Source organism: Eucyclogobius newberryi, unplaced genomic scaffold, assembly GCF_026437365.1.
Source record: "Eucyclogobius newberryi isolate DKJ021-1_F unplaced genomic scaffold, fEucNew1.0.hap1 SCAF_9, whole genome shotgun sequence".
NCBI lineage: Eukaryota > Metazoa > Chordata > Actinopteri > Gobiiformes > Gobiidae > Eucyclogobius > Eucyclogobius newberryi.
Genome location: NW_027316532.1, coordinates 39,081,072 through 39,106,071, shown reverse-complemented (window position 1 = coordinate 39,106,071; position 25,000 = coordinate 39,081,072). Strand labels below are relative to the sequence as shown.

The following is a 25,000-nucleotide window of genomic DNA, read 5'->3' as shown; positions in this document are numbered from 1 at the left end:
AGCGAGACGATGAGGACGAAAGTGACCGCAGCGAGATGATGAGGACGAGAGTGACCGCAGCGAGACGATGAGGACCAGAGTGACCGCAGCGAGACGATGAGGACGAGAGTGACCGCAGCGAGACGATGAGGACCAGAGTGACCGCAGCGAGACTATGAGGACGAGAGTGACCGCAGCGAGACGATGAGGACCAGAGTGACCGCAGCGAGACGATGAGGACGAGAGTGACCGCAGCGAGACGATGAGGACCAGAGTGACCGCAGCGAGACGATGAGGACCAGAGTGACCGCAGCGAGACGATGAGGACGAGAGTGACCGCAGCGAGACGATTAGGACCAGAGTGACCGCAGCGAGACGATGAGGACGAAAGTGACCGCAGCGAGACGATGAGGACCAGAGTGACCGCAGCGAGACGATGAGGACCAGAGTGACCGCAGCGAGACGATAAGGACCAGAGTGACCGCAGCGAGACGATGAGGACCAGAGTGACCGCCAGAGTGACCGCAGCGAGACGATTAGGACCAGAGTGACCGCAGCGAGACACTCGAATGCACTGAGGCTTTAACTGTCCAACATATGACATTTCCCCGTTGTGTCGTTAGAGGCAGAATGAGAGTCACGCCTGTGCTCCTGTCTGCTCCTGTCTGCTCCTGTCTGCTCCTGTCGCCATGTGTCAGGGCCAGGGCCAACGCCCAGAGTCAGACAGGAGCAGACGGGAGCAGAGAGCAGGAGCAGACAGGAGGAGCAGACAGGAGCAGACAGGAGCAGACAGGAGCAGACAGGAGCAGACGCAGGAGCATTTGTGGTCACACTTGGATGAGAACAAACAGGATCCAGGTGCTGACACTGAACTGAGCTGAAGTGTGAGGAAAGACTCACGGGAAAGACTCACGGGAAAGACTCACGGAAAAGACTCACGGGAAAGACTCACGGGAAAGACTCACGGGAAAGACTCACGGAAAAAACTCACGGGAAAGACTCACGGGAAAGACTCACGGGAAAGACTCACGGAAAAAACTCACGGGAAAGACTCACGGGAAAGACTCACGGGAAAGACTCACGGGAAAGACTCACGGGAAAGACTCACGGAAAAGACTCACGGGAAAGACTCACGGGAAAGACTCACGGGAAAGACTCACGGAAAAGACTCACGGGAAAGACTCACGGGAAAGACTCACGGGAAAGACTCACGGGAAAGACTCACGGGAAAGACTCACGGGAAAGACTCACGGGAAAGACTCACGGAAAAAACTCACGGGAAAGACTCACGGGAAAGACTCACGGGAAAGACTCACGGGAAAGACTCACGGAAAAAACTCACGGGAAAGACTCACGGGAAAGACTCACGGGAAAGACTCACGGGAAAGACTCACGGGAAAGACTCACGGGAAAGACTCACGGGAAAGACTCACGGGAAAGACTCACGGAAAAGACTCACGGGAAAGACTCACGGGAAAGACTCACGGGAAAGACTCACGGGAAAGACTCACGGGAAAGACTCACGGGAAAGACTCACGGAAAAGACTCACGGGAAAGACTCACGGGAAAGACTCACGGGAAAGACTCACGGGAAAGACTCACGGGAAAGACTCACGGAAAAGACTCACGGGAAAGACATACGGGAAAGACTCACGGGAAAGACTCACGGGAAAGACTCACGGGAAAGACTCACGGGAAAGACTCACGGGAAAGACTCACGGGAAAGACTCACGGGAAAGACTCACGGGAAAGACTCACGGAAAAGACTCACGGGAAAGACTCACGGGAAAGACTCACGGAAAAGACTCACGGGAAAGACTCACGGAAAAGACTCACGGGAAAGACTCACGGGAAAGACTCACGGAAAAGACTCACGGGAAAGACCCTGGAATAACGTACGACGCCAGTGAAGAAACGACACCGATGAAACATTTACACTGTTAATTAATGACACTGTAACGATCAACTGTTCAAACACCGATCGCAATAATAACACTCTCTTTGCATTTTGACCTTATTTCCCTCTCTCTTCCGCAGTGACCGCACTTTCCTCCAGCGGAAACTCCTTTGGTTTAAATGCAGAACGAGGGAAAAGTCTTGTGGCTAAAATATGCTCTAAAATAGATTGATTTGTGTAAAATGTCTAATGTTCATGTGACGGAAGTATAAGCAGAAGCAGGAAGTACAATGTAAAGACTTGTGTCGTAATAAAAACAAGTCTGAACCAGGTTTGGACACGGAGACAAAATTGTCCAAGTCTGAAACTGTTAAAAAGTGAAACATTGAAAATAATCTTTTTATTTTTTCTCCTGTTCTAGTATCATGTCCCTGTGACAGACACTTCAGGAGGTCTCATCTAAAGCACATCTGACCCTCTTCAGGGGTCAGATGTGGAGGGTCAGACCTTCAGAACATGTCCTAAAGCAAGTGAGAGACAAATGAGTGATTCCAGAGCTGACAGGGAAACAAAGAAGCTAAGGTGAAACAAACAAACAGATTAACAAGACAGGAAACTCATCCCTGAGGACATCTCAGAGCAGCATCAACATCTGAGTTCTAACACCAGGTCCACAGATTGAAAATGACTTTCAGATGAAGTCAAAACGTCCAGATGGAACATTCCTGGACCAATGAGGACTTTTACATTCAGAACCATTTGAAAGAGAAAATAATATCTCTTTGTCTTTGTAAGAAACACGGCTCCAGTAACACATGGACACATGTCTCACTTCTGTTGTCTCACTTCTGTTGTCTCACTTCTGTTGTCTCACTTCTGTTGTCTCACTTCTGTTGTCTCACTTCTGTTGTCTTACTAGCTGTAGACTGAATCTCATATGTAACATAACTTCATATGTCAAGTATGTCCAGGGCCACTAAATGTGTCCTTTGATTCGATCACCCCGGGGGCCCCGGAGCCCCTTCACATGCTGTGGGGGACACAGAGTCACATACTAAAGACATATGTGCAAACCTTCAGTTGCTGCTGGAGCTCGCTGTTGAGACGTTTCAGCACAGCGTTGGTTTCCTTGTTCTTGCGGATGGTCATCTGGATCTCCCTCTTCTGCTTGGACAACGCCCTGAGTGAAAACGCACATGAAGAGTTTAAGAAGATACATTTAGTTTTATTTTATGTCATTTTCACTCCACTTAGATCGTTTTATCCTGTTTATCCAAAGTCACTAACATGTTTCCCTTGTTACTCTAGTATTTTATTCTAGTGCATGTTGTATTACTGTAACGTGGACAACATCGAAAGGTTTGACCAGGAATAACTCACAAAAGATAAAATGTTGGACAAAATGCATCAATATTCGGTCCAGGACTGGTCCCACGATGAAGACCCTTTAATTGTTATAGTTCATAATAATGTTGCTGTTGAGCCCAGGGCAGATACTGTAGATCACTTACAAGGACCCACACTTACAAGGACCCACACTCACAAGGACCCACACTCACAAGGACCCACACTCACAAGGACCCACACTCACAAGGACCCACACTCACAAGGACCCACACTTACAAGGACCCACACTCACAAGGACCCACACTCACAAGGACCCACACTTACAAGGACCCACACTCACAAGGACCCACACTTACAAGGACCCACACTCACAAGGACCCACACTCACAAGGACCCACACTTACAAGGACCCACACTCACAAGGACCCACACTCACAAGGACCCACACTTACAAGGACCCACACTCACAAGGACCCACACTTACAAGGACCCACACTTACAAGGACCCACACTCACAAGGACCCACACTCACAAGGACCCACACTTACAAGGACCCACACTCACAAGGACCCACACTCACAAGGACCCACACTCACAAGGACCCACACTCACTAGGACCCACACTTACAAGGACCCACACTCACTAGGACCCACACTTACAAGGACCCACACTCACAAGGACCCACACTTACAAGGACCCACACTCACAAGGACCCACACTCACAAGGACCCACACTCACAAGGACCCACACTCACAAGGACCCACACTCACAAGGACCCACACTCACAAGGACCCACACTTACAAGGACCCACACTCACAAGGACCCACACTTACAAGGACCCACACTCACAAGGACCCACACTTACAAGGACCCAGGGGCTGACAGCGAGAAGTACATGCTAGAGCCATTACCTTGTGTATCGCTGATTGTAAACTATTTGTATGAGTTAATTAACAAGGAATTTCAACATTTACCAGTGTGTCTCATTCTGCCACACACGTTACACTCGCTCATGATGTGACATGTTCAGCTTTTATCACATGAAGAGGCTCGTTAGCAACATAAAGACGTATGTGCCTTTCAGTCTAATTAACAGTGACCTTTAGATGATGTGGAGGTAAATAAAGTATATGAGGATTTCTATGAACAATTGTCACTGTTTAAGCGTAAAATTAAATGAAAATAAATCTTCCACATTTTTAGCTGTAGAATAATGTGTGAAAACTTACTTCTGTGGAGCCTTGGTGGGAGGAGCCAGTGTCATGGTGCTGGGAGGAGCCAGTGTCATGGTGCTGGGAGGAGCCAGTGTCATGGCGGTGGGAGGAGCCAGTGTCATGGCGGTGGGAGGAGCCAGTGTCATGGTGCTGGGAGGAGCCAGTGTCATGGCGGTGGGAGGAGCCAGTGTCATGGCGGTGGGAGGAGCCAGAGGTACGTCCATGACCTCGGGATGATATTTCCTACGAACAGGTTTCTGTGGAACACTGTGCAGCAGATCCTGAACAACACATGACACAATCATCAGACACAAGGTCAGTAACGGAGGTGACCCTTCAAACACGTCAGACAGGAGCAGACAGGACGAGCAGACAGGAGCAGAGTATTAAGCGTTAAAGTATACACCTCAGCAGGGGGGAGGGGCCTGACCGCTTTGGAAAGGCCGGTCAAGTCTTCAGAACTTGGCCCAAATCTGGAACGTGCAATTTGACCTTCGACCTTTATGCTGCTCTCCTCCTGTAAAGATGCAGAGGCAGAAGAAACAACAGCTTCAATTCACAGACGTCATGATTCAGAGGCTTATACACACTCCAAAGTATAAATTAAAAACTATTTGTAGATATACTGTAGTAGTAACTAAGTCGTATTACTGCCTAAAACTGTTGCAAACAGAAGTTAAAAGTGAAACATTGATCGAGTCGTTCTTTTCACGTTTGTACCATCGATAACTTCTGCTGTTCAAACGTGAAGGTGATGTTCTGATTGTAAAGCGCCCGTGGGGGCTGATGTTAGGGGCCTGTTCCCAGGGTCGGCCCTGTGATTAACTGATGAGTAACACGAGGGTCCTCGTCCTGTCCTCGTCCTGTCCTCGTCCTGTCCTCGTCCTGAACAGATGGGACGTCCTGCCGCCCTCCACTAACAACCCAAATAAAGGGCGGGAAAATATCAGTTAAGCAGGAGACTTTTAATGACCTAAAGGTTAATACAAGATTCAGATCAAACTTTGGGAGCACTATTCTCCTAATTAAAGTAACAGTGTGTAACTTTCTGGAAATAGCACCTCACACACATGAATCCACAGAAATAGAAAGTTAAAGTTGGAGTACCTCATTCCCAAACCATGAAAGGAGGAAGTTAAATCCATCCAGCTTTTCTCTGGCTCATATATTTATTTTGAGGCGAGTGCAACAATTTACAACAGCTTTTTCAGCTACAGAAAGTGCACAGCGGTCTCATTTTGTCACAAAGTGCTGCTTTGACAATGTACTCTTTGGAGAGTACATGAGTAGTAGTAGTAGTACCAAGTGCTAGTCATGCAAACTTAAGTTTAAGTGTGGGTTGAAACTAAAATAGACAAAATAAAGTTGTAAGTTCATTGACTTCCACATTTTAAATGAATAAATAGTGAAATAATTGATATATACAACTTATATACAAGTGTGAAAGTTCCATTCAGCATTTCTTTCTCACGTCTTCCACAATTACAATACTCTTGACAACAGAAACCTGCTTTAGTAACTTCAGCAGAGCAGGAGCCGGTGAAAGTCCTGTGGGATTTCAACTATTTCAAACACGGAGCGACATTATATCAAGTCTCCTTCAAGTCCATCTTTTCATTCAGCGTCTAAAAGAAACTCCCGTTATTTCAGACGTGTCTCTGCTGCGGTGGCACTTTCCCTAACGACTTAACCAGGACAATAACTCTGTGTCTCGCTCTGAGTTCTGAGTTCTGGAGTTTGAGAAACAAATATTCCTCTGTCTCTAAAATGCACCGAAGAAGCAAAACTTCTCTGTCAAAAATGTAACGTGCAGACAGGAACAAATGGGCCCCTAATCCACCGTGTGGCCCCTGTCTGAGCAGCACCACCACAGCATGGAAATGTTTCAAATACAGCTATAACTTTATTAACCACAAGCATCTCAGTTTGTGTGGTCAGACTGTGGAGAGGAAGTGCTCAATGACATGAAAAAACAAGTATCAGCAAAATAATATTAGTAGAAATAAACGTAGCTGACAGATTGTAGTGGGTACTCTTGTTATTACTGCTGTTAATATATTACAGATAACGTAGCTTTAATACCACAATTATAAGTATTAAAGTATTATATTACTACTTAAACGACTGATACTAAGACTATGTTCACTGCTAATACACATTTATCAAATACAATACAACTATTTAGAGACTAAGCTAATAACTCAAGTAAAACATACTTTCAACAACAAATAAATACAATCACATGACCCACAATTCTAATGCAATGCAATTACTGTATGTAATATAAATGTTAATTACCTGTAACATGTGACACTGTATCATCAAAAGTCTAAAATAATAATTAGTACTACTATATTTTAAATCTTTGGAAACTGACAGTAATTATTCATTCATACATTTTAAAAGGTTAAAAGTATTATCGGTACAATTTGCCCCTTCAAAACAACACAATAAATGTGGATACAGTTGAAATATGTGATAACTCGCTCCTTTCGGGCTTTAGGTCCCGGTCACAAATCAAAGATGAACGAGTGAAAGCGACGGCGAAGGGCGAGTGGGCGTGGTCTCTACGTGACGCACTGACCACGTTTATCTGGATCTGTGGCGTGTGGAATTGGACTGACAGACTTAACGGCGCTGCTGCGGTCACTTCTGGACGTGTGACCACCTCCCACTCAATGTGTTGTGGGTTTTCAACACGGCCACATTTATGTCAAATTAATCCAGTTATGAAATTACATGTTTTATCAGATCAAATGAGTTTTAACAAATGGAATCATCCTTGAGGTCAGGAAAAGTGTGAGTTTGAATCCCGACTCTGACAATTTACTGCATGTCCTCCCTTCTCTCATCCCCATTTCACACTATCTCTCCAGTCGAATAAAGACTACGGGCCAAAAATCTTAATTAAAAAATGAATAGATAGTGATGGATAGTATTTTTGGTGTATTAAATTGTGTGTATTTCATATTAAATTTGTACAGGCTGTGGTGGAAATAGTTTTGTTAAATGTATTTTGTAAAACATTATACATCAGTGTATCGCAGTATTGTGATAGTATCGTATCATAAACCATGTATTGCATATCGTATCGTGTGGGACCCTGTGATTCCCAAACCTCACTGGAAGTAGTATAGTCTGGCCTCTAACCCTAGAGCCGCGGCGCGGTCAAATGGCCCAGCAGTTTCAGGAACCGCGCAGTGCCATATAGCCTCATGGCTAACTCTAACTCTAACCCTAACCCATAGCCTCATGGCTAACCCTAACCATAACCTTAACCCTGACCCTAACCTTAACCCTGACCTCAACCCTGACCCTAATCTTAACCCTGACCCTAATCTTAACCCTGACCCTAACCCTGACCCTAACCTTAACCCTGACCCTAACCCTGACCCTAACCTTAACCCTGACCCTAACCTTAACCCTGACCCTAACCTTAACCTTAACCCTAACCTTAACCCTGACCCTAACCTTAACCTTAACCCTGACCCTAACCCTGACCCTAACCTTAACCCTGAACCTAACCTTAACCCTGACCCTAACCTTAACCCTGACCCTAACCTTAACCCTGACCCTAACCTTAACCCTGACCCTGACCCTAACCTTAACCCTGACCCTAACCTTAACCCTGACCCTAACCTTAACCCTGACCCTAACCTTAACCCTGACCTTAACCCTAACCCTAACCCATAGCCTCATGGCTAACCCTGACCCTAACCTTAACCCTGACCTTAACCCTAACCTTAACCCTAACCTTAACCCTGACCCTAACCTTAACCCTGACCCTAACCTTAACCCTGACCCTAACCTTAACCCTGACCCTGACCCTGACCCTAACCTTAACCTTGACCCTAACCTTAACCCTGACCCTAACCTTAACCCTGACCCTGACCCTAACCTTAACCCTGACCCTGACCCTAACCCTGACCCTAACCCTGACCCTAACCTTAACCCTGACCTTAACCCTAACCCTAACCCATAGCCTCATGGCTAACCCTGACCCTAACCTTAACCCTGACCTTAACCCTAACCTTAACCCTGACCCTAACCCTGACCCTAACCTTAACCCTGACCCTGACCCTAACCTTAACCTTGACCCTAACCTTAACCCTGACCCTAACCTTAACCCTGACCCTAACCTTAACCCTGACCCTAACCCTGACCCTAACCTTAACCCTGACCTTAACCCTAACCTTAACCCTGACCCTAACCTTAACCCTGACCTTAACCCTAACCCTAACCCATAGCCTCATGGCTAACCCTGACCCTGACCTTAACCCTGACCTTAACCCTGACCTTAACCCTGACCTTAACCCTGACCTTAACCCTGACCCTAACCTTAACCCTGACCTTAACCCTGACCCTAACCCTGACCCTAACCTTAACCCTGACCTTAACCCTGACCTTAACCCTGACCCTAACCTTAACCCTGACCTTAACCCTGACCTTAACCCTGACCCTAACCTTAACCCGGCGCGGTCAAATAGAGCAGCAGTTTCAGGAGCCTCTGTAGACGCTCCCGTATATTATAGTCTATTGTGGCTAGTTATTGTAGTAATGGAACTGGTATGAGACAAAATCTGTTTATGTTCCAGTTTGATTTGACGATGTGAAAAAGTCACTGCATTATTATCATTATTTCACTATATGAATATCACACTTTCGCCTTGTCTCAAGTGTTTGAATGGAATAAAATATATATAGGTCTGTAACACTCTGTGGACTGGGAAAGTGTCCGAAATAAAGATTAAGATTATGATTTCGCCGAGATCACCATCCTCAGAGTGTAATTTTCATACTGTGCCATCGTTACACATCCTCGTTTCATCCAGGGTCAGAACAAACAGAAAGAACATTCTGGATTTGTACCAGTTGAGATAAAGTCAAGATCCTAAAGTGTAAGATAATAATCATCTCTACAGTTGCAGTTTCCTGAAGTGACACTTTCCAGGACCGAGCTCCAGTCCAAAGCCCGAATTAAATGACTCCTTTAACCCAATTGACACATTTTATTTGACAGGAAGCTATTTTTGAGCCTGTTTGACTCTGGGATGTCTCTCTGCGGGACGGGCCGGGACGGGACGGGCCCGGGCTGGAGTGAGTGAAAAATACACACTCCACTATTAGACACTGGGGCTGGTGGGTCTAATTACAAGAGGTGTGAAGACAAGAAAAGGGAAAGTGATACAGAGGCTTTTGGTTCACACGGGACAGTCCTGTAACACACGGGACAGTCCTGTAACACACGGGACAGTCCTGTAACACACGGGACAGTCCTGTAACACACGGGACAGTCCTGTAACACACGGGACAGTCCTGTAACACACAGAGCACATGAGGGGGTGAAACACACGGGACAGTCCTGTAACACACGGGACAGTAACACACGGGACAGTCCTGTAACACACGGGACAGTCCTGTAACACACGGGACAGTCCTGTAACACACGGGACAGTCCTGTAACACACAGAGCACATGAGGGGGTGAAACACACGGGACAGTCCTGTAACACACGGGACAGTCCTGTAACACACGGGACAGTCCTGTAACACACGGGACAGTCCTGTAACACACGGGACAGTCCTGTAACACACGGGACAGTCCTGTAACACATGGGACAGTCCTGTAACACACACAGAGCACATGAGGGGGTGAAACACACGGGACAGTCCTGTAACACACGGGACAGTCCTGTAACACACGGGACAGTCCTGTAACACACGGGACAGTAACACACGGGACAGTCCTGTAACACACGGGACAGTCCTGTAACACACAGAGCACATGAGGGGGTGAAACACACGGGACAGTCCTGTAACACACGGGACAGTCCTGTAACACACGGGACAGTCCTGTAACACACGGGACAGTCCTGTAACACACGGGACAGTCCTGTAACACATGGGACAGTCCTGTAACACACACAGAGCACATGAGGGGGTGAAACACACGGGACAGTCCTGTAACACACGGGACAGTCCTGTAACACACGGGACAGTCCTGTAACACACGGGACAGTCCTGTAACACACGGGACAGTAACACACGGGACAGTCCTGTAACACACGGGACAGTCCTGTAACACACGGGACAGTCCTGTAACACACGGGACAGTCCTGTAACACACGGGACAGTAACACACGGGACAGTCCTGTAACACACGGGACAGTCCTGTAACACACGGGACAGTCCTGTAACACACGGGACAGTAACACACGGGACAGTCCTGTAACACACGGGACAGTCCTGTAACACACGGGACAGTAACACACGGGATAGTCCTGTAACACACGGGACAGTCCTGTAACACACGGGACAGTAACACACGGGACAGTCCTGTAACACACGGGACAGTCCTGTAACACACGGGACAGTCCTGTAACACACGGGACAGTAACACACGGGACAGTCCTGTAACACACGGGACAGTCCTGTAACACACGGGACAGTCCTGTAACACACGGGACAGTCCTGTAACACACGGGACAGTAACACACGGGACAGTCCTGTAACACACGGGACAGTCCTGTAACACACGGGACAGTAACACACGGGATAGTCCTGTAACACACGGGACAGTCCTGTAACACACGGGACAGTAACACACGGGACAGTCCTGTAACACACGGGACAGTCCTGTAACACACGGGACAGTCCTGTAACACACGGGACAGTAACACACGGGACAGTCCTGTAACACACGGGACAGTAACACACGGGACAGTCCTGTAACACACGGGACAGTAACACACGGGACAGTAACACACGGGACAGTCCTGTAACACACGGGACAGTCCTGTAACACACGGGACAGTAACACACGGGACAGTAACACACGGGACAGTCCTGTAACACACGGGACAGTCCTGTAACACACGGGACAGTAACACACGGGACAGTCCTGTAACACACGGGACAGTCCTGTAACACACGGGACAGTCCTGTAACACACGGGACAGTCCTGTAACACACGGGACAGTAACACACGGGACAGTCCTGTAACACACGGGACAGTCCTGTAACACACGGGACAGTCCTGTGACACACGGGACAGTAACACACGGGACAGTCCTGTAACACACGGGACAGTCCTGTAACACACGGGACAGTAACACACGGGATAGTCCTGTAACACACGGGACAGTCCTGTAACACACGGGACAGTAACACACGGGACAGTCCTGTAACACACGGGACAGTCCTGTAACACACGGGACAGTCCTGTAACACACGGGACAGTCCTGTAACACACGGGACAGTCCTGTAACACACGGGACAGTCCTGTAACACACGGGACAGTAACACACGGGACAGTCCTGTAACACATGGGACAGTCCTGTAACACACGGGACAGTAACACACGGGACAGTCCTGTAACACACGGGACAGTCCTGTAACACACACAGAGCACATGAGGGGGTGAAACACACGGGACAGTCCTGTAACACACGGGACAGTCCTGTAACACACGGGACAGTCCTGTAACACACGGGACAGTCCTGTAACACACGGGACAGTAACACACGGGACAGTCCTGTAACACACGGGACAGTAACACACGGGACAGTCCTGTAACACACGGGACAGTCCTGTAACACACACAGAGCACATGAGGGGGTGAAACACACGGGACAGTCCTGTAACACACGGGACAGTCCTGTAACACACGGGACAGTCCTGTAACACACGGGACAGTCCTGTAACACACGGGACAGTAACACACGGGACAGTCCTGTAACACACGGGACAGTCCTGTAACACACGGGACAGTAACACACGGGACAGTCCTGTAACACACGGGACAGTCCTGTAACACACGGGACAGTAACACACGGGACAGTCCTGTAACACACGGGACAGTAACACACGGGACAGTCCTGTAACACACGGGACAGTCCTGTAACACACGGGACAGTAACACACGGGACAGTCCTGTAACACACGGGACAGTCCTGTAACACACGGGACAGTAACACACGGGACAGTCCTGTAACACACGGGACAGTCCTGTAACACACGGGACAGTCCTGTAACACACGGGACAGTCCTGTAACACACGGGACAGTAACACACGGGACAGTCCTGTAACACACGGGACAGTCCTGTAACACACGGGACAGTCCTGTAACACACGGGACAGTCCTGTAACACACGGGACAGTAACACACGGGACAGTCCTGTAACACACAGATGTAACCCGGATGTAGACTTGGTTTGGTTCTTGTCCTGGTTTAGTTCCAGGGTTAGTCTCAGTTTAGTCCCAATGTTGATGTCGTGTTTGTGGAAGTGAAAAGCCTCAAGTGAAAGTGAAGGTGGTGATGAAAAAATGTATGATCACAGTTGTTTTAGATTTGATCATTATTCATTCACAAATAACACATTTCTATTGTCAGATATAAGTCTGACCTGATGCTAGATTGTAGTAGGGTCGTATCACAATTTTAAATCAATATAAATAAAGTCAAAACCTTTATGAATTTATTTTGTTTCAATGATAAAATGCACAACTCTGGTAGAAAAGGTATTGAAAAGGTCTATTGTGTAAATCTCACTGACTAACCCAAAGTTGTCATGAAATCGGATCAAAACTGTCTTATTAGATTAAAAACTTATGCTTCCAAATACAAGATACACAGAATTATATCATGGTAAATAAACATGATTTAATACAACGTTCCTTTGAATCCTTTTACAAAATTTTTCCCCACAAAATGAAGATTAAAAAGATAAAAATCAGTTCTGGATTCCCGACTCTTCATAAATATTGACTTATAAATAAAGCAATTTGAATTGTACTCAACAATAACATCCCACTTGACTTTAAAACTGTTTCTGGGACAGAAAACTCCTGCAATGGAAAAAATAGATAGTTTTGGCAGCAGCATTTCCACATATAAAATGTGTAATGTCATTGTAAAGTCTGATGATCAAATGGAATGTGATGAGAGGGAGGGCTGGACCTGGTTAATGCCTAAACGAGTGATCAGTTGTTGTAAAGCAACAATGAGTCAATGAATCACCAGTTCCACGTGAACGCTTCTGTATAAGTCGTATATCATTTATTGACCGTGACCTAACTTTGACCTGCTCCAACAAAGAAGTTCACTAATAATAAAAGCACATTTCCATCTCTTCATCTTCCTCACACCTGAGAAGAATACACTACTGCTTTGCCATTTTCAATGTTTGACAGCTTCATAAATATTGAACGGGGCGGGGCTACAGTGTTCTGTAACAGGATACACGCTCACACCCAATGAAATATATCACAATGTCACACGAGACACGTCGAGGACAAAGAAACCGTCTCTCAGCCATAAATAAAGCCCATATGATTATAGTCTCAAGGTAAAAGAGGCTTTGATGTCTTCAAATAGAGTCTTGTGGAGTTTATACACACGGCCTGAGATGGTGTACATTTACTCTAAGGTGTTTATTACGGGGTTCGGCCCTTTATACGTGAATCTTACCTCTTCTCTAAAGTGACTGAAGTCAGCGAAGTTCGGCTGCTTCACCTTGTTCTGAGGTTTCTCTGGGACAAAATGTGGAATCTGAGAAGAGTTATTGTAAAACGGGTTAGAAATGAAATACAAAGTGTGTTTAAGTGTAATTGAGTGTAAAGCTTAGATGAACTGTGCTTCAAACTGGACTAATCCAACATAACGAGATAGAAGTTAACAGTAAGTAGTCCTCCAGTGCCCCCTGCTGGTCACTCACACAGTTCATCTGTGTTTGGATGATTTTAAGTCAGATGTCACTTCTGCCACTTTAATATCTTTACTTTGCATTTCCTCTTCTGTAAAGTAGCACAAATAGCTTAACAATTCCCCATTACTCCAATAAATATTACAAGAAACTCTCACAAACCTTTTATAGACCCTGATGAAACTATCATTCTGTTTCATCCGGTTGTACCTGGTTTTCATCTAATCGTCCATTTACAAACTCCAGAGACACGATACAGCTTCTCTTTGTGCTCGACCTCATCACGATACAACACAGACATTCGTGAGTTAGTCGTACCTGTGACGGCGCTGGTCTGGGAGGCAGTGCAGGAGGTGGAGGAAGCCACGCACTTTTTGCTCCTAAAAAACAGAACAAATGTTACTTTCCTGAACACAAACTACAGTTCACAAGTCTGCAGTAACTATGATTACAAACTATGACTGTGGTGTTCTGCTTTAGACCAAACCATAAAGGTCACAATAAAGCAGTTATAGTTCCTGTTGCTTTAGAAGAACTTCCACAAACTGAGTTAAAGCATCAGCGTCCACGTAGAAAATACACCAGGAAACACATTGTCAGAGTCAATTTGGGTCAAATGTGTTGCATTATTAAAATAAATGATCTGAGATATTGGATTTTGGGCAAATAAAAGTGCTGTTTATTTGGCATTTGTTTCTTCCCCAAGATGTTGTTGCCCGTTGGCTTATTTATGATTATACATGAGCCCGGCAAATGTGCTCTGTGCTGACCACTCCACCACCGGGCAGCACATGTAAAACTAACAATGCATTTCACTCATTTGAAAGCCTTATGCTGTCAATCACATGTCCAAATATGAAAAACCAAAAAGGAGTTTTGTTCATAGTTATCTACCGACCTCCTGGTCCCTATTCAGAGTTTTTAACAGAGTTTTCTGACTTTATATACAAACTTAGTGTTAGCCTGGGATAAAATAGTTATAGTTGGAGACTTTAATATCCACGTGAACATGAGTGATGACTCTCTCAGTAATGCCTTCAGCGCCTTGTTAGACAGCATTGGTTTCACTCAGAATGTAAATAAACCGACTCACACTCACAAGAACACTCTGGATCTTGTCCTAACGTATGGAACAGAGATTAGTGACCTCAGTGTCCTCCCTCAAAACCCTATATTGTCAGATCATTTCCTAATTACCTTTCAGTTTATTCTTAAAGATCATCCAGTCCCACAAAATAAAGTTATAATGAAAAGGACAATATCTGAAAAATCTATCTCAAAATTCAAAGAAATAATAGAGCCAATATTCAGTGACATGTCATGTGATCATGTCATGTGATCATGTCATGTGATCATGTCATGTGATCATGTCATGTGATCCTGCTGAGAACAGTTTTAGTCCCAGTTTAAGTGATCAATGTGTCGACTTGACCATGAATTCTCTGAAGTCTGCTCTTGACGTTGTCGCGCCGTTAAAACAGAAGGTCATTAGGCCAAAGCGCGCCTCCCCATGGTACAACCAAGAACTGCGTTCACATAAACAAAAAGTTAGAAAGTTAGAGGGATTATTTCGTCGCTCTCACACCGAAGAATCCCTAAAAGCATGGAAAAGTTGCCTGCTGTCCTATAAGCAGGCTCTGCGTAAGGCCCAAACCAGATATTATTCAAATCTAATAGAAGTCAACAAAAGTAACACTAAATTCCTTTTCAGCACTGTAGCTAGGCTAACAAACTGTCACAGTGCAGTAGAGCCCTCAATCCCAGCTACACTTAGCTCTGATGATTTCCTCCTATTTTTTAATAATAAAATAAAAACAATCAGAGATAAATTAGATGAAATTACCCCCGCTATTAGCCCTGAACTAGCCCAAGCTGTAAATCTAACGTCCCATATAAATCCACCTGTAAACCTAGAAAGGTTCACAGCTGTTGATCAAGCAGAGATAACTTCAGCCATTATGTCCTCTAAAAGCTCAACTTGTGTCCTAGACCCCATTCCAAGCAGACTCCTCAAAGACATTCTTCCCCTAATTATAGACCCTATTCTTAATATAATAAATACTTCACTCGAAAGTGGCTATGTTCCACAGTCCTTCAAACATGCAGTCATTAAACCTCTTCTGAAAAAGCCTAATCTAGATCCCGACCTATTGGTAAACTACAGACCTATTTCAAATCTTCCCCTCGTCTCTAAAATCCTTGAAAAAGTTGTAGTAAAACAGCTTTGTCGCCACCTGCAGGACAATAACTTATTTGAAGTTTTCCAGTCAGGGTTCAGAGCCCACCACAGCACTGAAACTGCACTAGTTAAAGTCACAAATGATTTGTTATTAGCCGCTGACGATGGACTGGTCTCAATCCTGGTTCTGTTGGACCTCAGCGCAGCGTTTGACACCATCGACCACAACATTCTACTGCAGAGGTTAGAATGTGATGTAGGTGTTGGAGGAACAGCCCTCAGCTGGTTTAAATCCTATCTATCTGATAGGTTCCAATTTGTTAATGTAAACAAGAGCTCCTCACCAAGCTCTAAAGTAATTTACGGTGTGCCACAGGGTTCGGTACTCGGTCCAATTCTGTTTACTCTTTATATGCTACCATTAGGCAACATTATCAGGTCACATGACATTAACTTCCACTGCTATGCAGACGACACTCAGCTGTATTTATCAATGAAACCTGATCAGAGCGATCAAGTAGACAGACTTAGTACTTGTGTGAAGGAGATAAAAACCTGGATGACACTAAACTACCTGCTTCTTAACCCTGAAAAAACCGAGGTCATTGTGCTTGGCCCTAAGCATCTACGAGACGCTCTATCTGAGCAGATAGTCACACTGGACAATGTCAGTGTAGCCTCCAGTTCTACTGTAAGAAACCTTGGAGTCTTATTTGACCAGGAGCTCTCATTTAAAGCTCATATAAATCAAGCTTGTAAAACAGCCTATTTCCATTTGCACAACAAGAGCCAAAATCAGAAGAATCCGGCCTAAAAGTGATGCTGAAAAACTTATCCATGCATTTGTAACGACTAGATTAGACTACTGTAACTTCCTGCTTGCAGCGTGTCCTAAAAGCTCCATAAAAAGCTTTCAACTGGTTCAAAATGCAGCAGCAAGATTACAACAGGAACAAAAAGAAGAGAGCACATTACGCCAGTGCTGAAGTCTCTTCACTGGCTCCCCGTCGAGTCCAGAATCAAATTCAAAATTCTACTCTTGACCTACAAAGCCATAAATGACATGGCCCCATCCTACCTCAAAGATGCTATAGAACCATATCATCCAAACAGAGCTCTTCGCTCTCAGAATGCCGGCCTTCTGGTGGTGCCAAGAGTCTCTAAAAGTACTGTAGGAGGTAGAGCCTTCTGGTGGTGCCAAGAGTCTCTAAAAGTACTGTAGGAGGTAGAGCGTTTAGCTACCAAGCTCCTGTGTTATGGAATCAGCTCCCGACCCATGTTAAATATGCTGACACAGTCTCTTCATTTAAGTCCAGGCTTAAAACGTTCCTCTTCGAAATCGCTTATGGTCAGAGTAGTTAGGAACAGAAAGATAAACCCACAGCTTCAGCTACGCTGCCCTAGGAGTAACTGTGCTGGGGGAAGTATGACAGCTTGAGCACTATCCTCTTCTTCTTCTGACTACTTATGCTATCAAACAATATTTATTTTTTGATTCCACTTGCAAACTGTTCACCGCCTTCTTTTCTTTCTCTCACTCCTGAGGACCTGTGGACCCAGATGCCCCTCCCCTGGTGAAGTGGTCTCTGCCCTGTGTGGACGGTCCCTCATCTGCCTGAAGAGTGGCTCCAGTTCGCCTCAGTCGGTCCCTCTTCTGCCTGAAGAGTGGGTCCAGCTCGACTCAGACGGTCCCTCTTCTGCCTGAAGAGTGGGTCCAGCTCGCCTCCGACGGTCCCTCATCTGCCTGAAGAGTGGGTCCAGCTCGCCTCCGACGGTCCCTCTTCTGCCTGAAGAGTGGGTCCAGCTCGACTCAGACGGTCCCTCTTCTGCCTGAAGAGTGGGTCCAGCTCCAGTCTCCTTGTGTCCGTCTGTCCGTCTGTGAGAGTGGGATCTCTCCTTCACTGGAACTCCTCCAGGTTTCTAAGCTTTTTTCCCAAAGAGGTTTTTTTTGTAGTTTTTCCTGGCCGAGAAGGAGAGTCTAAGGACAGAGGACCTGGGACATCGTCCCTCGCCACCACAGACATTGTCTGACTTCATCGCCACCACAGACATTGTTGATTCATTTCTCCCTGTGGCCCTCAGAGGCAACTGTTGTTGTGATTTTGGGCCTTACAAAAATAAATTGATTTGATTTGATTTGATTTGATGTTTGGCATAAGGAACAGGCCTGAGTACCTAAGGGGCCCTCCCTGAGTACCTAAGGGGCCCTCCCTGAGTACCTAAGGGGCCCTCCCTGAGTACCTAAGGCCCCCTGCTGGAAGAGCTTGTTGAGGTCCAGAGATGAGGCTCTGGAGTGGGACTTCTGAGGTCGAGGAGGAGGCGTGGGCGGCTCTTCTGACTTTTTCATGGCATCTTCTATCGACGTGCTGGAGAACGACCTGAAGTGGAGAGATGAGGAGAATGAACGTGAGAATCACTTACATTCACCTGAGGAACCTTTGGAAGAACTGAACTAGTTCCCACAAGTGCAGCCATGACTCGAGTCCAGTTGTAGTAGTGAACGACCTCCAGAGAAACAAGCTGCACAGACTAAAATGTCATTTTCGGGCCGCGAAGCGAATCGATGCATTAGTGACTTGTCACATGAAAATTGGACATTTTACATCTTCTTTATAGCGTCGCTCAACATATTTCCCCTCGTTCTCCACTTTACGGCACAGATTTCCTGCTCCATCAGAAGTTGCAACAGAAGTGCTGATTTGTTGCAAAAAGACAGAGGCAAAAATGGTCAGAATAAGGTGATTTTTTATTCTTTTTATTCAGCAATACGTCCATTTTGGAAGATGCTCGAGCCTTATTACTATTAGAGTTCTAGTATCATTAGTTTTGCTGATCTGGCACTGAATTCTTACAGAATAGTCATAGTCCTTTGGCGGAGGGTTAGATTTTGTGGTTGTGGTTGATATTTAAACTAAGTTTCTTTGTCTTTTGCACATAATTATGTTGTATAAAGATTCTGACCTGGGTCTAGTTTTCATCTTCATCTGTGGGTCCAGCTCCTGTGGCGGCTCTGAAAGAAAACCATGAAAACAAAGTCACAGTCATCTCGATGCTTATGAGAACCATCGACTTCCTTATGAACACAAATAGCAATAAGTGTGTGAGTGAAACGCGACATCTACAAATAAGGACATGACTGTGTCGGTGCAACACTGTCAAGGAAACAGCCAAGAATCACTTATATTTCATCTTACGTGGCCTTTGAGGGAAAGGAGTGGGTTCAAACAACGCTGCAATCCTCAGGGTCATATCAGCTGTCAGAAAACACATCATAATAATAATCATTAAAATAGGATAACTTTACATTCAAGCAAGTCACAAGAGACAAACCTATGCAAGTCCCAATACAACTGAAATGTCTACAGACGCTAATCATTACAACAAATAATTCTGCTACAATAATCATTCATGCTAAATATTAGGATCAATAATACTTCAAATAAATTAGAAATAATACTTTAAAAAGTGACTTATCCTGGGTCTGGAATGCTAAATACAAGAAGATCAAGCAGTCGAATAACAAGGCTGGACACTAGGATGACTCAAATGATATGTCAGTGCTTTTCATTTACCCTGTTTCGTGGCCTCTTCACTTGCATTTGGTTTAATTTGAGGTTGAAGTCTCTCCACAATGTCAACATTCTGTTTGAAAAAGACATGTAAAAAGCTCAACTCATGAACAAAGACTTAACCCAGTGCATTTCTGTTTCTAAAGACTATTTACTGTCAAAGGTTAAAGGAAGTAAAGCACCACACACTGAAGGAAGACTGTGCAGTATTTAGCACGATAGTGACATCTACAGGGGGAAAGCAGTACTGCACACACCAAATACACTAGTTACTGACCTGACTGAGCTTCACCTCAGAATCCTCAAAGACAATAAGCGGCTCAACGCTCTGCAACAATAAAACAGTTACTTCATAAAGCCCACATACAAGCTTGAGCAAAGATAACTTAGGAATAAAGTAATGTGTATTTTGGTTTAGCTCCATATAAAAGAGTTGATGTGCTACTGCTCTACATACTTCAGGTGTGTCCGGGACGTCCTCCTCGGGCTGGACAAAGGCCAGTCGGAGGGTGGGGGGCAGGCTCTCAGGAAGAGGGTAGCCATTTTTACGGGCCACGATCAAATGGAAGGCTGTGCAGAACTCAGAGAACGTGAGCGCGCCGTCTCTGTCCATGTCGCTCAACTCCCTGCACAGATAAGGAAATATAAAGAAATACAATAATAATAATGGAGGTGGACACAAGTACATTTTGTTGAGTAAATGCACTGAAATATTAGAGAAAAAAAGTCATCTTCAATAGAGGGTGGATGATTATATTATATTATATTTAGACTGTATTATGATATTAGACCTGGTTTACTCCTGTTTTTGTCTTTCTTTAGTCCGGTTTCAGTCCTAAGACCTGGCTTAGCCTTGCTTTGGTTCTGGTTTAGTCCTGTTTTAGCCCTGGTTTGGTCCTGTTTTAGCCCTGGTTTGGTCCTGTTTTAGTCCATCTTGTCAATTCAACTGGAACATGTTAAAACAGAGGTGGGCAAAGTACGGCCCGCAGGCCACATCCGGCCCGCAGGGCCTTTCAATCCGGCCCGCCAAGCTTGTCCAAGTAATATTATTATTATTATTATATTTTTTTCCCTTTTTGTCTGCTCTTGTATCCTTAATAAATATGACGTGAAATGAATAAAATAATAGATTCAATAGCCTATATTTGACAGAAAAGTTATATTTTATTTGATATTTAATTTTTGGGATTTTTTTTCCCACACTAATTATCGGGGCCGGCCTCCGCTACTTGCCTGGATTTGAATATGGCCCTCGGAGGAAAATAATTGCCCACCCTGTGTTAAAACATCTTTAATGTACTAGTTGAGGTTTAAGTATCAGATACATGTGGATGGACAGTAATATTACCCACAAAAGTAAAGAAATATGACTTTATACTTTTGAAAGAATAAAACGTATACAATAAAGCTGTATATACTTGTTGTGTATACTATATATATATATATATATATATATATATATATATATATATATAGTATACACAACATTCACAGTTTTCATATTTTCAAAACAACATTTAGCATATTATCTATTTCTTGATATATTGCCCACCTCCATTTTGAATTACTGTTGTTATTATTATTATTAAGAGAGAATTGAAAATAGGATTTCATCAAATATATTCAACACTGGCCCAAAGTACTAAACATGAAGTTAGTAGATTATATACTGCATAGATGACACTTAATTATATCCCCCTAAAATCTGTTTCATGCTATAACCATGTGAGTATCTGTGGGTTTCCGGAAGCATCTGTCTGATCTCAGAGTGGAGCTATAAAAGATGTGAAGGATCGATGTGCGTCCTCTGAAACGGATCCGTCTGGATGTGGGACAAACTGTGACTCACCAGATGTGGGACAGCTCCGGGATGGGCAGCTTGGACTTTGTGAAGAAGTCTTTAGCCACAGCTCCTGGAAAACACCACAGATTTATAACACGTGGGGCAGAAAGATGGGATAAAGTATCATGGAATCTAATCTCAAAATACCAATCCTTTATGTACATTCTGTGTCTAATACTGTGTAGAAGTATATTAAGTGTATGATCCAATGCAGTGAAGAAAGCTGTAAAGAACGTTACATAGGTGAGACTAAACAGCCTCTACACAAGAGGCTTTATCAGCACAGAAGAAATACTAGTTCAGGACCTCAGAGTGCCGTGCATCTCCATCTTGAAGCCTCTAATCACTCGTTTGAAGACGGTGAGGTGAAGGTTTTAAGCAGGAGAAAAGATGGTTTGAAAGAGGAGTCAAGGAAGCTATTTTTGTTAAAAAAGAAAGACCTTCTTTAAACAGAAATGGAGGGCTTAGGTTTCATCTTCCTGTTATTTATAATGGGTTACTGAACCCCTGGGAAGGTAGAGGACCAGGACATTTAGATGCTAATCAGGTCCTCAGGGTGGTTGAGCCAGGGTCTCACAAAGACAAAGAGGTTTATAATAGCCCATTAAAATTCTGAATAGGCTCGGTAGATACAAGGGGGAGTTTCTGTTGAAACAAACAACTCTTTCTACTTCAGGAAGGCTCCGCCCAATGGGCGGGTCTTACCACAGAACAGTATTAATATCAGAGTTCTCGACCTAAATTCTTTTATTGACAATGACTCTTGGATGAGAGTCGAAACGTCTATTTTTTCAAACTGAGTCCAGATGAAACAACTGAAGCTTTTTCTACTATATTAAGTGTAGAAGTATATTAAGTGTAGAAGTATATTAAGTGTAGAAGTATATTAAGTGTAGAAGTATATTAAGTGTAGAAGTATATTAAGTGTAGAAGTATATTAAGTGTAGAAGTATATTAAGTGTAAAAGTATATTAAGTGTAAAAGTATATTAAGTGTAAAAGTATATTAAGTGTAAAAGTATATTAAGTGTAGAAGTATATTAAGTGTAGAAGTATATTAAGTGTAGAAGTATATTAAGTGTAGAAGTATATTAAGTGTAAAAGTATATTAAGTGTAAAAGTATATTAAGTGTAAAAGTATATTAAGTGTAGAAGTATATTAAGTGTAAAAGTATATTAAGTGTAGAAGTATATTAAGTGTAAAAGTATATTAAGTGTAAAAGTATATTAAGTGTAAAAGTATATTAAGTGTAAAAGTATATTAAGTGTAGAAGTATATTAAGTGTAGAAGTATATTAAGTGTAGAAGTATATTAAGTGTAGAAGTATATTAAGTGTAAAAGTATATTAAGTGTAAAAGTATATTAAGTGTAGAAGTATATTAAGTGTATATTTACTTCCTCAAAACAGAAACAAGCAACAGTTGGAAACAAAACTAACACTAATTCATGGGAAAACAACTTCTTAAATGTTGTTTGTGTAACTGCTTTAGTCTTGGACAATTAAGATTTGATATTGTCATTTATTTTTATATCGTCGTCATTCAAGAGACTTCAAACGTTGCATTATTCAGTCCAATGGAACATCCTGGATATGACGATCAACCACTTATTTTAGAACGCTTCACAAAATATGAACTATACAAAAGTGTTGTGTTGTTCCTTAGTTATGCACAAGGTTAAATCAGGCATATTATGTTTTTTTTCTAGTACTTAGTAATAAACGATAACATACTTAGATCATGATTTTACGTTTTATTCGTTATAAACTGCTAAATTAATCTAAAACGGCTTAACAATAGAAACAGGATCACAGACAGGAAAAAATGCTACATTGATAAGCATTACTGTTACTGTCATTTAACATCATTTTTATCGTTAAAAAATTGCTATACAACATTCCTGAACCGTGTTTGACCCAGAGTCTACATCTTTTAGAATGAATGCACGTAATGAGATGGGGGGTATGTGAAAACAGACATTTTTTGAGCATTCATGTCCCAGTTGCAGGACAATAACAGATTACTCAAACATACATTAATCTAAATACAACTTTGATTATCTTAATGATACAGAAACACCGTTTTAATAAGGCTAAAAGCTCATTTATTTTGCATTATGCCCCCTTTAATCGCCGTTCAGGACAAAACAAGGAGCCTGCAGTGAATAGAAGTATAATGGGATAGACATACGGTCCATGGATTGGAGGTTTTAGGACTATTCCATCCTGGTTATTAACATTATTTGTGGCATTATGACCAAAACATAATGTATTTGGGAGCTGAAGAGTGTAATACACAAGCTCTGTCAATAACAGTATTCATACCTATGATAAGGGCCCCCAGATCTGGCTGCAGACTTGTGAACTGGTTTGTGTAATACTGGAGCTGTTCTTCTGTGATCCTCCAGGGGTCATCGTCCGGGTAGACTGCCCCCTGCTGGTCAAGCCGCTCTGAGGATCCAGCCTGAAAGATGCAATAAGAAACACATCAAAGTGGAACAGTCTGGCACCAAAACAACCTTAAATGTGATTATTTATTCAATCAGAGCAAACCGGAACAATGGCAGCAGCAGAAGGGAGCTCCACAGAGTGTTTCCCATAGTTACTGGGAGAGAAGTGCGACTCCAGCTGAACCACTGCTCGAGACGAGTGGACGTCATAGACTATGAGACAATACAAACAAAGAGATGTATTTGACCATTATAGAGTCACTGGCAGATTTGAACTATTACAAATATAAAGAGAGGAATGTTTTGTTGTTGATTATACATTATTTTCAATTCTCAGTGAAAAGTGTTCCATGGACGCATTTCTATTTATTATTTTACATTATAATCAAGTAGTTTTGATATGATTTGGTAAGAGTACAACACAGACAGTAGTTTGAAATCCATAAAAATGTGTCTTGATGACAGTTTCTTTCCTGCATTACAAATAATCTTAACATTCTGAGTAAGTATTATGAATACTATGTGATTTGACTAATAGGATTGAAGTTAGTAGTACTGTTGAATCTTGCTGCCACTTGTTCTTTGTTGTTGACAGTGATGACCAATATCTGACTTTCAAAATATTATACTGTTAAAGGTGCACTACGGAACTTTTCTGTGAGTCTGCCAATGCCTTGTTGCCATGGAGATGTTATTATTGTGCCAGGAATGTTCCACAGTTTAACAATAACACATTTGCATATCATAAAAGGAAGTACAAAGCAAAAAACTATTCATGGGTTTCAGCGTCCTGTTTATTGGTGATATTTTGAAGAGT

At 43.6% G+C, this 25,000-nt stretch overlaps 1 protein-coding gene across 1 annotated transcript in view; it reads right to left on the bottom strand.

Moving 5' to 3' along the window:
- Window positions 1-25,000, bottom strand: part of reps2 (RALBP1 associated Eps domain containing 2) — a 50,407-nt gene that overhangs the window by 7,946 nt on the left and 17,461 nt on the right. Inside the window, exons 5-18 of the mRNA XM_072439143.1 lie at window positions 24,287-24,396; window positions 24,059-24,197; window positions 21,742-21,805; window positions 20,350-20,518; window positions 20,170-20,220; window positions 19,896-19,965; window positions 19,518-19,577; window positions 19,285-19,333; window positions 18,565-18,701; window positions 14,463-14,524; window positions 13,910-13,990; window positions 4,847-4,957; window positions 4,456-4,721; window positions 2,951-3,056 (exon numbers count right to left, since the gene is read on the bottom strand). Of these exons, the coding sequence (XP_072295244.1) occupies window positions 2,951-3,056; window positions 4,456-4,721; window positions 4,847-4,957; window positions 13,910-13,990; window positions 14,463-14,524; window positions 18,565-18,701; window positions 19,285-19,333; window positions 19,518-19,577; window positions 19,896-19,965; window positions 20,170-20,220; window positions 20,350-20,518; window positions 21,742-21,805; window positions 24,059-24,197; window positions 24,287-24,396 (1,475 nt within the window). The remainder of the gene's footprint in view (window positions 1-2,950; window positions 3,057-4,455; window positions 4,722-4,846; window positions 4,958-13,909; window positions 13,991-14,462; window positions 14,525-18,564; window positions 18,702-19,284; window positions 19,334-19,517; window positions 19,578-19,895; window positions 19,966-20,169; window positions 20,221-20,349; window positions 20,519-21,741; window positions 21,806-24,058; window positions 24,198-24,286; window positions 24,397-25,000) is intronic.